Source organism: Amphiura filiformis, chromosome 16 (genome assembly GCF_039555335.1).
Source record: "Amphiura filiformis chromosome 16, Afil_fr2py, whole genome shotgun sequence".
NCBI classification, from domain to species: domain Eukaryota; kingdom Metazoa; phylum Echinodermata; class Ophiuroidea; order Amphilepidida; family Amphiuridae; genus Amphiura; species Amphiura filiformis.
The window spans coordinates 50,551,732-50,568,820 of NC_092643.1; the positions used below are offsets into that span (position 1 = coordinate 50,551,732).

The 17,089-nt window shown below is 36.3% G+C and overlaps 1 protein-coding gene across 2 annotated transcripts in view; it reads left to right on the plus strand.

Moving 5' to 3' along the window:
• Positions 1-1,514, plus strand: part of LOC140136151 (protein arginine N-methyltransferase 7-like) — a 73,876-nt gene extending 72,362 nt beyond the window's left edge. For both annotated transcript variants that reach the window (XM_072157855.1, XM_072157856.1), the window contains exon 12: positions 413-1,514. In XM_072157855.1, coding sequence (XP_072013956.1) covers positions 413-668 — 256 coding nt within the window. In that variant the 3' untranslated portion in view covers positions 669-1,514. The remainder of the gene's footprint in view (positions 1-412) is intronic.
• The last annotated feature ends 15,575 nt before the right edge of the window (positions 1,515-17,089 follow it).

A 17,089-nucleotide genomic window follows, 5' to 3' on the forward strand; every position in this document is an offset into this window, starting at 1 on the left:
CATGGTCAGCGGGGCTAGAGGGATGATAAATTAAAATGGTCTGCTACAGTAGACTACATCCCCATGTGTGTGACAGATGTGCGTAACAAAAATGTGAACCCTATATCTGTTGGTGATTTTTCCAATAATGACCCATTGACATGTGTTAGGTCAAAGGTCATTAGGGGTCATTTGGGGTCATTTTACAAATATGTTCAAAATGCTTCACCATGTACAGAAGTTAGAAATTTGATCCTTTGGTCTGGAACAACATAGGGCAGAATGGAATATGGGATTAAAGGTTATATTTGAGGTTATTTTATAAATATGTTAATTCTTCACAAACTTTTTTTCTGATCTCGTAATATGGCAGGGACACATTTTACGCACCATAATATTTTTTTATCTACTTCTTCTTCCATATTGTGCACAGGGGAGGAACCTGCCATGGTATAGTCTTATGGATGGACTACCATTTGGACGAGAACACGACTGTCTCAACAGGCCTACAGCACAGGGTGAAGAATAGCTCCCGGGCACTACATTGGGACAGGCATTCTAAACAAGGCGTACAGTTCATCAAGACGAATCCACGAGTAGAGGGCAATGAGATGGAAGCGCTGGAGTTTGAAGTGACCTTTAACCCGACGCATGGAAACGTCCATTTTGAATTTGGGATTGAGAGGTAGACCTGCTTTCATTCTGTAGGTTCAACTGCATGGAGCCAGGAATTATTACTACATTGTGTTTGATAATAATTGTAAAGATACAAAGAAGATATATTGCATGTTGGTCTTGTATGGCCCAAATTCATTGAGGAAATCTCTCTCAAAAACCATTGGTGTTTCAAGTGCTATACACCAGCTAAATTGGGTTCTTTTTTTAAAACATGTGCTGCATCTATGGGACTTTGTATCCCATTGTTTAAATATAAATTGGGTGTCTTGCCAAACTACAGGTAAATTAAGTAATTCTTGGTCAAGCTAGAACATGTTTGTTGCGTCCATGTAGCGTAACTTAGCCTGTACGTAATGTAAGGTGCAAGTATGGTTTCTTCTGTACCACGCTATGTGCGTGTGTCTTTATCGTGGAGCCACTAGCATTCATACTGTTCGAGCTTGGGCCAGAATTACTTCATTTACCTGTAGGAAGATTTTTTTCGTATAGAAATCAGTGGTTAAGTAGCACATTTGGGCACCTTGCATCGTCATGTGCTGCACCTTGGGTGATTTACAGTGCCCTATGAACCAGCTTTTAAGGTTTCAATTTGGCACCTTGCAATGTCTTATATGCCACACTTTGGGTGAATGTTGGACCACTAAAACCTAATGGTAAGGTGTAAATTGGGTGCTTTCCTTGGTCATATGCCCCACTTTGGGAGATTCTGAATCCCATAGAAGCTAATGTTAAAAGGTTTGAATTGGGCACCTTGCTTCATCATGTGCTGCACTTTGGGAGATTTTGGAACCCATATAAAGCAATAGTCAAGGTGTGACTTTGGCACTTTCTCACCAAAAAAGCCATACTACCAACAACTTAGGTGATCAATTCATCGGATTCCCGCGGTTCTTGAAAGTCCTTGAATTTGAAAACACCTTTTCAAGGCCTTGAAAGTCGAAATTTGGCAAGTGGAGTGGATCTGTCACTTTCATTAATATATGCCGCATGAAGAGCTGCATCATGATTTTTGTGTTATTGGTAAGTCCTTGAAAATTATGCTTTTGGACCTTGAAAGTCCTTGAAAAGTCCTTGAATTTTAAAGGCTTCAAGGTGCGGGAACCCTGTGAAGAACGTTACCATGGTATTGCTATAAGTGAGGCTAACACAGGAATTTCTTTCCTTATTGGACATATCATGTAACAGTAAGTTTTATAAATACGTAACATGTGTAATATTATGTACAAATATTAATAGTAATACAAACAGTGTAAACAAAAATGATTACTAAAGTTTTTTTTTTTTAAACTTTCCGTGGTCGTGCCTGTGCGTATCGCGTACACGAGCGTAAATGCAAAAGTAATAAACAACCACGCTGATTGGCTGATCAACGCACTTGACAACAAGCCGGCTGACCCATTGGTCTTTGGCGCCAAGCGTAGTAGGCGACCTCTGCGATCGCAATTCACCAGCTGCATTCCGGACCACGGAAGTTTAAAAAAACAACTTTACAAATATTAACAATGGATGTATAACTGGATAACAATTCAAGAGCACAATTTTGTGTGTTTAACATGTATACAAAAAGGTCACAATATTTGAGATTTTTGTGTTGGATCCAATTTTTTAACAAAATTTTACATCTCATATCGTCGTCTGCATCATATACTGTCGTACGTCAAAAGGTTGCCTTGTGTGGTATTTTTACATTATTGTCATAATTGTGATGAGATGCACTATAAAATTAACTTTATATTGATTTTGAGGTTTTATCACAATATTATAATCTCATGTGCATTATAAAAAAAAGCATGCCGAAATATAAAATAACAATATGAAATACAACAATGATAATAAAAAATCACACATAGCAGCCTTTTGAGATACAGTAGTATGTGATGCAGATGATGATATGTGGTTTTTTTTTTTTTTAGTATAATGGTTGGGGGCAAATGCAGAATACCGTAAAACCCCGTCGTCTACAAGCATATAGTGTGCTTCTGATGAAAGCTACATTAATCCAGTCGCCATTATGGAGTTTGAGCAAATAAATTACGGATCCAAGCATATACAAACAAGTAATATTTTAAGACCGATCTATTGTATTGGTATATTAACGCTTGCTTCGAATTAATTAAGCTTTTATAAAAAACACTATATATGCTTGTAGATGGGGTTTTACGGTATGTGGGTGGTTTTGGGTTGGGCAGATATATATAGAACCATCTTGAAGGGATGGCAAATTGCTTCACTAGGAGCCACAACATGCTCATCTATCAGGGCACAGTTCTTCAACCCCAATACCTTTGTGCATTCATTGAATGACCTTTGAACATTTGGGTACAAAAACTCATACTCTGTAAGTTGATGTTAAATTTTGCCCTATTATTGTTTAATTGAGGTTATTGAACTATGCCACAGGGATGAGACCATTGTGGTCCATAGTGCTTGCAGTCGACACCTGTGTGGAGAAAGTTTGTAAAGATACCATCATTGTTAGTTGTCTCCTGGGTATCATGAACTCATCACTAGTGTCATATGGGCATTATAAAAGGTATATGTTGAACTCTGTCATTCAACATGATGATGTAGACTTGTGTAAGTTATATTTGGGTTAGAAAATCCATAAAAAAATCAACATCTCTTTTTGTAATTATCTAAAATATTGTGTACTTTTTTTAAAATTAAAGTAAATCATGACAATTGTTTTGTGTATTATAAAATTGTAATGAGCAGGAAACACCTCCTACGTATTTGGCCCCTGAACATGTTTAAAGCAAAACCTCCTATGTAACCTATTTGTAGTTTTGTTTTAAACATGTTCAAGGGCCAAAGACACAGGTTTTTCCTGCCCATGGATGTAATGATCATCACTGCAATTCAAGAAAAATTGTGCAATTGCAGAATAAATATGTACTTGCAGTTGTCCGGAAAGTAATAACTTTTATTATTTGTGAATTGAAATATTCTATGATATGCAGCTGTTTCAGAATTGGAGCAAAATCAGTTTAATTTTCATTTTTTTAAAGCTTGATTAATAAACCATAACTTTGTTGTGTGGACAATTTAACCCCCTCAGCACTACCTGTCACTCCAACACTGCCTCTGATTGGTTAATTACATGATATTTTCACTTTAATCACCAATCAGAATGGAGGTTTGCAAATAATTCATCCCAATTTTTTGTGTGATGAAATTATTCTAACAATGTTGCTGATTGGGCCAATTGATAATGAAAACTTAATTTTGGCCAATCAGCAGGTAGTTCTCATGGGATTAATACACCCCTGCATTTTATTTGACAAGAGGTTGATCTCTATGCTGAGATTTATGATATGACATTTAGATTTAAGAGTATTCAAATAAAAAAATGATCAAGGAAGACAATAATCTTTTAAAAATGATATGATAGAATTACTGCCATTATTGAAACATGCATACTCATTTTGAAATTCATACAATAACTATAGAACATTAATCTATGCACATTCAATAGAATAGATGTGGTAATAGTAGATAATATAATGTTATAAACATTTAAAACCAGATTTTCTTTTTGGCTTCTAATATTAATGTACTAAAAAATATACAACATGTTCCGTTCTACCAACGCCATGGAGATATTTTGATGTCAGCAATTTTTAATATCGATGTATTGCCAATTTTTAGCCGAAAAAGATTAAATGGGTGTTATTTTGTTTCTGAGAAACATGTTTATAAAACAATGTCTACCATTTATTAAGTTGAAAGATTGTGTAAGTTTTCAGCAAGGATACAATTTGGTTTCATGCAAAATATAGTTGACGACTAAAGTCACTAGGATCCACAACATGCTCATCAATCAGGGCACATTTCCTTAACCCCAAATACAGTTGCACACTCATTGAATGACCTTTTGAAAATTTGGGTACACAAACTCATACTCTGCAACTTGAGGTCAAATTTTGCTCTATGATTGTTTAATTGAGGTTATTGAACTATGGCATGAGGCCATTGTGGTCCATAGTGAGTGTATGTTGTAAGTATGATCGAACTTGGTTGGGCAGTCTTCTATGGGAATTGTGGTTACATGGTAGTGGATTCTAAAGTGGTTTTCATATTTGTTTAGTTGTTTCGTTAAAGGTTACCTTTTCAAAGTCTTTGTTGAGCAGCAACATTGCTTGTAACACCATCACAGCGTCATCAGGTATTGTTTGAGTCGAGAATGATGTGCATATGTTCACATTCAATCGATTGACATTTATTAAGCACATCAGCATTGTACCATGAATGGCTGTATTGTGCCTTCACACTCTGCTTAGGACATGCATTCATGAGAACAGCATGTCTGTGCACTTTTCAAGATGTAAAGGGGACTCGGTAAAGTTTGGGCAGATATGTCCATCATTGTGGCCCTTGGGGTGAACATGTTTTGTGTTCCTTATACATCAGCTTATAACATGTGTCAGGTTTGTGTGGCTGTGTTGCACATGCACTGATTGCATAGGGCAAAAGAAGAGAAGTACTTGGGCACTTTGGGAGAACAGTACCAGTGCATTGGAATATTCAACACAGGTTTAATAAGAATTAAATAAAAAAATATAATAAAATAAAGAGCTACCAATAACCAGTTGCAGGGTGCCTTTTGACGAGAGCTAGAGCAATCACTCTCTACTGCTCTCCTTAAATCTGATATAGAGAGTGATTTTTAGCTCACCTTAGTTGACCATTCTCTCCTTGCATTCTATTATAAATGCTCTGAACAGCTCTCCTTGAAGGCTCCAGAAGAGCTATTTAATGCTCTCTTGCAAATTCCAAAAGATAATGCTGGTGTTTTGAAATACTTAAAGAAATCCAGATCACTGGTCCCCCATGTGTAACAATTCAATAAAGCAGATATGCCAGTATTATACTGATGGCTCTGCATAGCCATAATGGTGTTACTTTGCTGCTTTATTTTCATTGAAGAATCGTTTTTACACAAGTTGTGACTTTATTCCACAGAATTAGAGAAGGAGAACCAGGACTCCCTATACCGCCATGTGCAATCGCGCCATCAGCTATGGGGAGAAAATTAGGGGTATCCGGGTCCTTGCCGACGTTGCGCTGAGACGAATGAAAACAATTCTGCGTCTCATCTGAAGCATCTTGGTACTTGCGTGCAGGTTGCATCAAGTGCGTCTCTCAAATGCGTCCTTCATCCATGTCGCGCTTGCATGACAACGAATGCCTCGAGTGCATTCCGAGGGAAACCGAATACCCCCAATTTTTGCTCCATGCCTGTATCAAGATGGCGGTCGAGTCCTGATTCTCTGTCTTTAATTCTGGGCTTTATTCTCAAAGAGGACTGTCCCATATGCAAGATAAAGTATGCACCGCGCTTCCTTTTCGTCATATTTATGTATAGAGATGACTTTGTATTTATGTATGTACCTAATCTATCCACATGACATAGCAATATTATCCGCACACCGCCAGCGAGGGTCGTATTTTGATTAATGCACTGTGTTTTTACTTTCTCAGTATATAAACATTTCTAGAATGTTTTCACCTACAAGCGATACCTACTTATGCTATTGCAAACACAGAAATAAACAAAACAGTGATTTATAGTGCACTACGCACAAGGCATAAACATCAATCTTCAGAAAACTCTATACGTTCAGACCGATTTCTATAGAATTTATTTTGGCGAATCCTCGCTGACAGTGTGCATTATCCCCTTATGTGCATCCTTCTTGCCATATATGTACATTGAAATGTGACATGCATAGTATATATGTTGTAGTTATTTCTGTGAATTTTGTGAATGTTTCTGTAAAATTTAGTACTGGCATTCTACGGAATGTAGTGAACATATTTAAATCAACCATTTGACCACACATGTAATGTATTCTCATTTTTTATAATGATTTCATAAGATTACATTTTTCTAATGCTTAATTCTTTGCTTTATATTTACTAATTATTTTTCTTCAAAGATAAGTTTGTGTTGTACGTCTAATTATGCTGACATATACCTCGTTAAAAATTAACATGCATTTTTGTACATGATTTCCCCGTTATTGTTGGACACATTTTGTGTACAAGTACATTTTGTGTACAAGCAGGTAGTTTATCTTGGACCAATCCCATACCAAAGTTGATGTCAAGTATGGTTATTTTTTTTAAAGCTGATCAACAAGTTTGTTGATGAGTTTTGATGAATTCTGTAATTTGGTGAACCATAGCAAAGTCACTTCAAACATGTTCTAGATGAAATTCAGTCTTATCTACCAGCAACCAGTCAGGTGGAAAATTCTTGATGTTACCCACCTTATTCACCGATCACACGGTCATCTCAAAACGAGGTTCTACCCGCAAAGTGTGTGTTGCGTGTGCGTACGCCTGTCAAACGCATGCTTTAATTGCTGTGTAGGGCCTATGTGTTGCAAACGCCTTCTGGCGTATTGCTAAACAAGTGCGAAAAACAAAAATGCACTTTTTGCACATGCATTTGCAGGGAGAACCTCATTTTGGTAACAAGATGGCGGATCCGTGCAAAGGGCGAATAGCTCACTAATTTTTTAATTAACCCACTCGTTAGAAGATCTACCCATGGTTTATGGGAAGACAAAGTGTTAATTTTCACCCCTGTGGATGGTAGATTTAAAACTAATAGCTTATTTATAAGATTATATCCAACTTCATTCTAATTAGTTTCAGACTGAGTGAAAGAAATGTGTGCTTTGTCTATGTTTAGTTCATTCATTGTATGTTATTGTATCTTGTTTGTTAAATTTGACCATAACTGGACACTAATATGGTGTCACATAAGAGGTTGAAAGACCAAGCTACAGTTCATTTGGTTTTCCATGAGAGATTGACGTCAGTCGGAGTTACTTCGCACCTGTACAGATGTACCCCCCTTCTCAACGGGTATGTACATTTGTAAGCACGCTGGTTCTTTGAGTCGATGCGTGCAATTTAACACTACTCACACTGGAGCATGCACTGAAGTCATACTCTCTAGGAAGCCAAATGGACTATTGGCACCTGTTGTTATTAATTGTTAATGTTCATATTTTCTTCAATTGAAATAGACAGTTAACCCTGTTTAGTATTCTTAAAATGCAACATACAGTCATTTGTTGAAACTCGGGCAATGCAAACATTAAGTTGTAATTAGTATTAGCTTTGGTTACTTGTGATACGATATTAGTTTAAAACTTTTTGAAATTTCCGTCACATTTTTACTTCACTTCCATAGTCTAAGAACAGCATTGTAGCACCATCAGTATTATGAGCTGGTGCTGAGTTGTTTGAGAGATTGCAATTTCTTGTACCAAAGGTATCTTCTATGTGTACACCAGTTAAATAAATTCAAAATCATGCTATTGTGACTGGTTTTGAATTGATTCAACAGAGCATGGTGGCCTAGCGGTTAAGTGATCAGACTTGCGATCACAAGGTTATGGGTTCGAGTCACATTGCAGCCAGTGTGTTGTGACCTTGGGCAAGACACTTAAACCTGTTTGCTTCACTCCACCCAGGTGTACAATAGGGAGCTGTTAGGTGGGTCATACAGGCACTGTTGCTATTGGCAGCCACATGTGTGACATATCCTAATGGTAGCGAAATAATAAAGCGCTCTGAACAATTAAATAGAAATAGAATAAAAATACACTTAGAAGTAAGCATTGGGGCAAGAAATCGCAATCTCTCTATTGGGCTATTCCAGTTGAAATCCATACACCCCCTATGGAAGACATGGTCTTAACCTCCCACACAGGGGGAGTAGATTTCAAATAGAGTCACCCATTCTCAGGTAACCCCATATGAAATTCACACTCCCTGTGTAGAAGATAAAGGTCGTGTCTTCCATAGGGGTGTATGGATTTCAACTGGAATAGCCCATTTATAATTCATAAGAATGGTGCTCCCTATACCTGCACCCACCTAATTTTGACAATGTGCAATGAATATGTTTGTAAAGCTTACAATAATTTTGTGCTCATTTTGTATTCTGATTTGAAGTATTACGTATTCTAACAGTTAAAATTTGAGTTGTTTTGTACACCCAAGGTATTCTAGTAGTGAGAGTAAATGAAGCACAAAGGGGCATACGTTTTATAAGACTAAAATTAGATATTTTGAAGATTATTAGCTGTTGTATTTTCAATTGGATTCTATATCTGAAGATGAAATAGGCTGAAAATTGATTTTGTTGTTGTTCATCTTAACGTGTTCACGCAGATATTGAGTTTCAGCAGCTTCAGAGTCTATGGTTTCAGCCAGAGTTGGACACACTTTTTAGCAATATCATTGTTCCCTGTAAGGTCCTCTGCTTTGCATTTGCATTTTATTTTATTAAAACACGTATTATTTAAAAAAAATTAGTTCCACATATTTTTCTCACAGAATAAGAAATTATTGGTATGGCCGAAATTTATGACCAAATTGATATGTGCATAGTTGGTATGCAAATTAGACATGGTTTCTTCAGAGTAAAAATGACTCTGATACGTATGCACCGTTTTGGACTAATCAGTCTGATATTTTGTTATGAATTTAATTGTCTTTATAGCTGAGACTTGGACAGACTATGCAATGAGGTATTCATGTGAGGATAAGTGTATGTGACCCTGTGTGAACGACTGACCAATCAAACTACTCCATGTGGTTACAGAAAGCCTGTCTCAAGGGTCAAGAGCAGCTGCGAAGTATCCACTTGAGTGCAGTTATCATTTATCTGTCCAAGTTTAAGTTACACATACAGGAATTACTATAGACTACCCTTTGCATTGTAACCCTAAACCCTAATTCTTACTCTAATCCTGGCCATAAACAAACCTTAACCCCCTGAGCACTACCTGCTGATCTAACATTGCCTCTGATTGGTCAATTACATGATATCTTTACTTTAATCACCAATCAGAATGGAGCTTTGCAAATAATTCACCCCAATTTTTTTGTGTGGTAAAATAATTCTAACAATGTTGCTGATTGGTCCAATTACATGATATCTTTACTTTAATCACCAATCAGAATGGAGCTTTGCAAATAATTCACCCCCAATTTTTTTTTGTGTGGTAAAATAATTCTAACAATGTTGCTGATTGGTCCAATTGATAATGAAAACTTCTTTTTAGCCAATTGGCAGGTAGTTCTCATGGAGTTAACCTTACACACATGGGGCAGAGGTTATCCTGAAGTTTATGCCTTCAAACAATAGCTATACTAAGTTTATATGCATGTATGAATACAAGTTATCTGTGGTTGAATTAAGTATATTAATTTGAAACATAGATTAGTGACCAAGATTTTTCCAAGAAAATGGAATTGCATCTAATAAAGTATTTGAAACAATTTCAATATTTCATTCCAAAATAAATATATAAAAAAGTTTGGCAAAATATTCTTATGAATTTATATGTTTGATGTGGTCTAAAAACACTTGAAAGTACTTTTGGAATTTGTGAATGTAAGTTTTCAATAAGAATACTGAAGAAAACAGAAAATGTAATGAACAAAATATTTTGACTTTGAAAAATAAATGATCTGCTGTATCTCTTACACAAGTAAACAAGGTGATATAGGAGACATTTAAATCAGGCTTTTTATGAGATAGTCTATGATGGGCCAAATTTTGGGAAACTTGAGTTAATGGTTGCAAAGGAATCAAAGCAGTGGAAATAGTACTCTCAGGCTTAACCCCTGGACATTACTGGTCATCTAATAGCATTTCTGATTGGTTGATAACTTGAAATGCTCATTCAATTGCCAGTTATGACTAGGCTTTAAACTATTTATGGTCAAACTTGCATTTGCAAATGATCTTATTTAATACCCTCCTTGATTGGTTCAAAATTGGACACAATATTCATTTTGGCCAATCGGCAGGCAGTTCTCATGGGGTTAACATACGATTTCTGTCAAATTGTAATTTTGTCATTTTGCCACAAAAATGATATTGGTAATAAATACTAGGAAGGTTTTCTGGGGATCTGTTTTCTTATAAACACTACCGGTATAAATATATAGTCGTCTGCAGAAGATAAACTCAGAAAGTTTTGTCTGACATGTTGCCAATCATGTTGCTATGCAGGCAGGTGACAATAGGTGTAAGTTGGAAAATGTTTTTAAAATAAAAAATATGCCGAAATATTTGGTTTGGAAAAAAAAAAAACTAAATTTATCAAATTTTCATACATTATGGCTTTAATTTGACTGTTGAACATTAATAAATAATATTACCCTTACAGCATAATTATGTTTAAAATTGCAAATGCAGATTAGTTGTAACATAGATTGATTGGTAATAGGTATTCCACTATCTGTCAAATTATGTATTCAATCAAATATTACCTAACAAAGAAACTATTACTATGTATTATACATGACAATCTGGACATCTTAGGCCTCGTATCCATAGGCTGTTCCCTTGTGGCGTGTACCCTTGTTCCGTGTTTACTTTTTCCCATGTGACCTGCCACACAGACAACGAACCTTTGTTTTGCTTAGTGGCGCTACGGTTCGTTGTCTGTGTGGCAGGTCACATGGGAAAAAAGTAAACACGGAACAAGGGCACACGCCACAAGGGAACAGCCTATGGATACGAGGCCTTATACTCACATTGTCAGGGGTCCAATTCACTAAACTTTAACCCTTTGTAACTCAAGTAACCGTTCGTAAAGTTATGAATGCCCAAGATGTAAATTTACGAAGGGAGCTTGTAGTAAATTCCTATTACTTATACGAAGGGTACTGTTCGTAAGTAACTTTTTTGAAATGGAAATTACGACTCGTCGTAAGTTACGAACAATTTTAAGACTTACAAAGCTTTGTAAAGTTTAGTGAAGTGAACCTCTTGGTCATATTCTGACATTGTAATGTTTTTCAAAGTTTATAGGATCATGTAATTTTGTCTAATTGACTATATTTTGGAAACAGTGTATATCAGTATGTCATGCAAATGATATTTCATATTTATTCATTAAACAATATGACTGCTCAGTGCAGTAAGTGGGAAAGTGCAATAGCTGCCATGTGCAGCTGCCATGTGTAGATGAGTACAATATACAGTTTGTTAATTGTCAAATGTTCCCACTTCTGGCACTGAGCAGTCAAATATCATATCATGTACGATGCAATGAATATCTTTCAAGATAAGTATTTAGTTAGATGGTTGTTACTGGCATTTTCACTGCAACAGACAGTTTGTTTTCGGTGCTTTGCAGTAATTTTTGGTTCTGCGATATGAGTTTTCATGGGAGGTAATTCTGGCCCAATATTCGACTAGGGTGTGGTCCGTGCAATCATCCCCTATTGTTTTTTGCAAATGTGTGTTAATAATAATAATGGGCTATTCCAGTTAAAATCCAAAAAACCCCTATGGAAGACATGACCTCTCCCACACAGAGGGTGTAGATTTCAAATGGAGTCGCCCATTTAGGTAACCCCTATTTAAAATTCACACGCCCGGTGTGGAAGAACTTAAGTCATGTCTTTCATAGGGGGGTGTATTGATTTCAACTGGAATAGCTAACTCTCGAAAAATATTTCAAATTGGAAAATCCAGACAGCCCACAATAGGGATCTTACTTATTATTTGTAATATTGGTGTTCTGTACAGTGTCTTAGCTAGACCCCTGCCTACCAGACATTTTGGACAGGTGGTTTGCGCTCGGGGTAGGCAAAAATTACTTTGGCAGATACTAAATTGTTCTGAATAGCTGATGAAATAGTTTGATTATACTCAGAACTAGATCAGATTCTGAAATGAAAACCATAGCAATACATTTTGGCCTCGCTTTTACTCCAGTTGGCTGTGGAAGGCTGATGTTTGTGTAAAGTTTAGGAAAGGCAATATTTTATTTAAATGATGGAAATCTCAATTTGTAGCTAAGGTCCTGGTTGAGAATAACCATGCCAATAAAAGGCTGTCTTGGTAATGTTAATTATTTTGAATGAAACCATAGTAACCAGTAACATAGCAACCAATAACCATAGCAACCATGATCACTGTTTAGTGGTAGATCTGTCAACATTCCATTTTCCATTATTGGATTGTTACAAGATAAAAAAAAAGTAGATTTAATTTCTAAGAAATTTATTTTGTATACTTAATTTGCTAAACATGTTCATTTTTAATTATTTAATGTTTTTGTTATCTCTCTATTCCAGCTCTTTTTTTTTCACTTTTATTTTAAGTGCCATATTATAGTGATTACAGCAATTTTTTGTATTTTGTATTAAAGCATGATTGTGTGGAATTAACAAAAGATATGTCTCATTTTGTCATTCATTCAAATCCGTGTCCTGTTCTTTTTAGTTCACTATTTGCCAGCGAAGTTACGTAATGTTACTATGTCAACGGGATCACGTTTGAGTTATGGACCATGATCGAAACAATCACTACAGTGTTTATGGTACTCAAAGGCATACCAAAATAGTGTGATTCAGTAACCAAGAGAATTACGTAACCACTTAGATGCTGAATACTAGAAATTTCAGTTGAATGAACACAGCCTTACAGTGTGACGATTTCCTGTGCGATGTACGCCAGCGTCAAATGTGCATAACACAGAAGTGAATCCAACATGGCAACTCACTTGTGATTTATTGTATCCAAGGTTGTGTGTACGTTTTGTAGTTTGAAATACACGATATACGATCACAGTTGGATCGCGTACAGCTGTGGAGAGCTGTGTTCACTCAATTGGAAATTTCTAATATATAGGCCCTAGTCTGTATACCTTCCTTGAGTCGGTCAAGTAAAATCAAATTTTGAGATTTTCTACTAGTTGGTAAGAAGTCCAAAGTTTTGACTTTGGTTGGTCTGAGTGGATCAGATCATGTTAGAAATGACCCAGTACATTGTATGGGCAAATGTGCAGTAGCATAACCAGGATTTTAGTGTAAAGGGGCAAAGCCAATTTTTCTTCCCCATTTACCAATTTTTTTTGTCCCCTCTCTATCGTGGACCTTTTTGTGGAAAACAGAATAAATTATGAAAAGCTTTATTTGATACTGAGGCACATAACCAACAATTTCAACCAAGCCACTGCACACTTCTTGATTTAATGTCAAAGTTAGAAAATCACAACTTACTTCAAATAAAGAAACAAAAAGAACAATACAAGGTACAAATTAAAACAATTTATTTTATAAATCCATTGTAATCGCCACTGACTGAATATACAATAATATTTATGCTAAAAATTTGACATACAAGTTCTGGTGATTGTTACTTCCATATAACTGGAATTATTCACATTCATAATTATTTCTCCTTAATTTTCACATTATTGTCCTCTTTCCAATGAATTTTGTGAATTACTGTACAAATATACACAAATTATTTCCAAAATGACATGTCTCTATACCATGTATCTCCAATACAGATAATTAGAGGTTAATGGCTGCGCATCAGTTGTTTTGAGAGTATTGTGAAATATCTAAACATTGTGCTTTGGAACCGAGGAGGGATATTCCGAGGTCCAAAGCACAATGTTTAGATATTTCACAATACCCGAAAAACAACTGATGCAAAGTCATTAACCTCATTCATAACCGCCACATTTCACTTTTTTTTATTCAATTTACGTCACATTTTCTTCTTTTAATTTGAAAACAGAACATAATTTTAACTTTATCTGTCGTTTTCCCTGTAAAAAATCGAATAGCCCATTAAGGAAATACCGCTAGCGACCAATCACACTAGCAATCATGCGATGTCCAAATACGGCGGCCAGCGTCCGTGTAAATTGTTCGAACGCGTAACACGTCACGTAACACGGTCATTGTAGAGCGTACTTTTAGCTACGTCACGAGACGCGGTCATTATACTTTTTCAATGACCTGCATTTGCGTCCGCGTATTTAAAAGTTATTATTTGTGATTGGATCGCACTTGCTGCGTATATTAATGAGGTTATGAATACATTATAATTATACTTCATATATAGATTGAATCATCTGATTGGTTGAAAGTGCAGTCATTGAATTAGCTATGCCCTTAAAATGAACTATTGCCCGGTCATGGAAACGAACAATTGACCGGTCACATGCGTCCCGATCAAACTGTGCAACATCCACGTACATCCATTCGGTCTATAAAACAAATATTGACTGCTTTATTCGGGACATGGTTAAATTATAGGTGTTAGGCCCGTGGTGATCTCAAAATCATGCTATGACGTCGACACTCTGCTGGGCCTCGGGTCATAGCATGGTTTTGAGATCACCTTGGGCCTATAATTTTAACCATGCCCCTCATAGCAGTCAATGTTCGTTTACTATGTACCAGGGCTACCTCATAGGGCATGAGGTACACTCTATATTTATTACAATGGGCTCTTCCAGTTGAAATACATACACCCCCAATGTAAGACATGACCTTAATCTCCAACACAGGAGGTGTGAATTTCAAATATGGTTAAGGAATCAGATAGCAACATTTGCACAGTAGTTTTTGTGGAACCTGAGAGCACATCAGACACACCAAATTGCATTCTAAATATGAGGAATGTCCTAATATCAAATAATTTTGATTTCTTTAAATTTGCGATATAATACACATTTTATGGTCTTTTGGGGAAAAAAGGTATATCTTCAATACGAAAGGTCAAAATTTTCAAATAGACAGCTATTCCTCTCAGCTACATACATTTTAAGTACATATCATTTAATAGATTTATAAAGTTTACTTAGGGGGACTGTTGAATGTCAAAAATATCCATTTTTAATAATTTGCCTTAAAATTTGTATTTGCAAATTTCAACAAAAAAAAAATCAAAATTATTTGGTGTTCAGAATGCAATTTGATGTGTCTGATGTGCTCTTATGGCACACAAAAATATTGTGCAAACGTTGCTATCCAATTCCTTAACTAAATTTATGGTTCCATTTGAAATCTGCACCCCAGTGTAGGAGGTTAAAGTCACAGATGGTGTATGGATTTCAACTGGGATAGGCCAATTGGACAGCTACTAAAAACATGAGGTGAGTTTCATACCAACAACTAAGCAATGTCTTGCCACTGTGGACGGGCAGGTTGCTCCTTTTACAGGCAAAATTAATGGCTGTGACATATGCTGAATTCTAAAAATAATGCTTGAATAAGTTCAGGGGTCCATTTCATTTAACTTTACAAAGCTTTGTAAGTCTCAAAATCAATCGTAACTTCAGATACATTGTAAATCCATTTCACTAAATGGCCCTTTTGTAAGAAATAGGGATTTACTACAGCGACCCTTCATGAAGATACATCTGGTAAAAGGGTATTCGTAACTTATGAATGGTTATTTGAGTTAAGGGTTAAAAGTTTAGTGAATTACCCATTCAAATTAGGGTTAAAAGTTTAGTGCAATACCACCTTTTCAAATTTGTGACTTGTTTATCCAGCCTGTGAATTATGCTTGTAATTGTCCAGAATGATCTTAGAATGGAATCTTTTGTTAATAACATCTGTCGCTCAGCTGCTTTTGCTCTGTATCTAAGATTGGCCAGATCAGAAAATATATTGATAAAGATTGTAGTTTTGGTGAATATGACAGGGACTTGTCAAATCCTAGCTAAGGACCCTGCCGGGGTGACCTTAGATGTTGCAAGTTCCAAGCTCATGGTGACTCTAACATATAAATCCTATGGTAGAGCTAATGTCTAACAATGTTGTACTTACTTGGTACTTACATGCATACTTGCTCGTAAATGTTACTATTATCTTTTCTAGCCTCGATGACACCTCTGTCACTTTTTGTCCAGCATGACATCAAGGTGTCACCATAGCTGGAATGTATAATAAAATGCTCGAGTAGTGTTGGGTGATACTGAAGCATAAGGCTTAAGCCAAGTTAAGGATGGATGCTCAGATACTACATAACCTTCAATGCATTACAATTGCAGCCACTTAAAGTTGAGTGGAATTCTACCCCATTCTGGTTTTATCCTTTAGACTTTCCAATTGACAAAATCATTATACACTGACATGTATTTCATTGTGATGATTGACCCCATTATTTTCCAACCATCTTTTCCCAATTCCTAGGACCCAATTTTTCCTTGTCTACCACTTGAGCATTACAATGGTTTGCGCATTAAGCACGCTATCAGCACAATGCAGTCAGGCGCATGGCAAAATAATCTGGTGGTGCACTATTTGCCCTCCATGAGTGACACAAAAATTGGGACTCTCAAACTCCTTGGACTATATGCACAAAACAAGTCAAACCAGGTCTACCTTGTCTAACTTTAGACCTGGTCTATCTAGGGAGGGATCCTTTTACTCTTTTCTTTTCCTCCTTTACTCCTAGCAAAGTCCAAAGGTTAAACTGCAGCCATCTAATATTAAGCTACATGTACATACTCGGCAGTGGGGTTTGACCCCCACAATTTTTATTTTACCCCCACCCTTTTTACCGAGGCACCCTTTATACTGAAAATTCCTGACCCCCACGCTTTTTACTGAGGCACCCTTTATACTGAAAATTCCT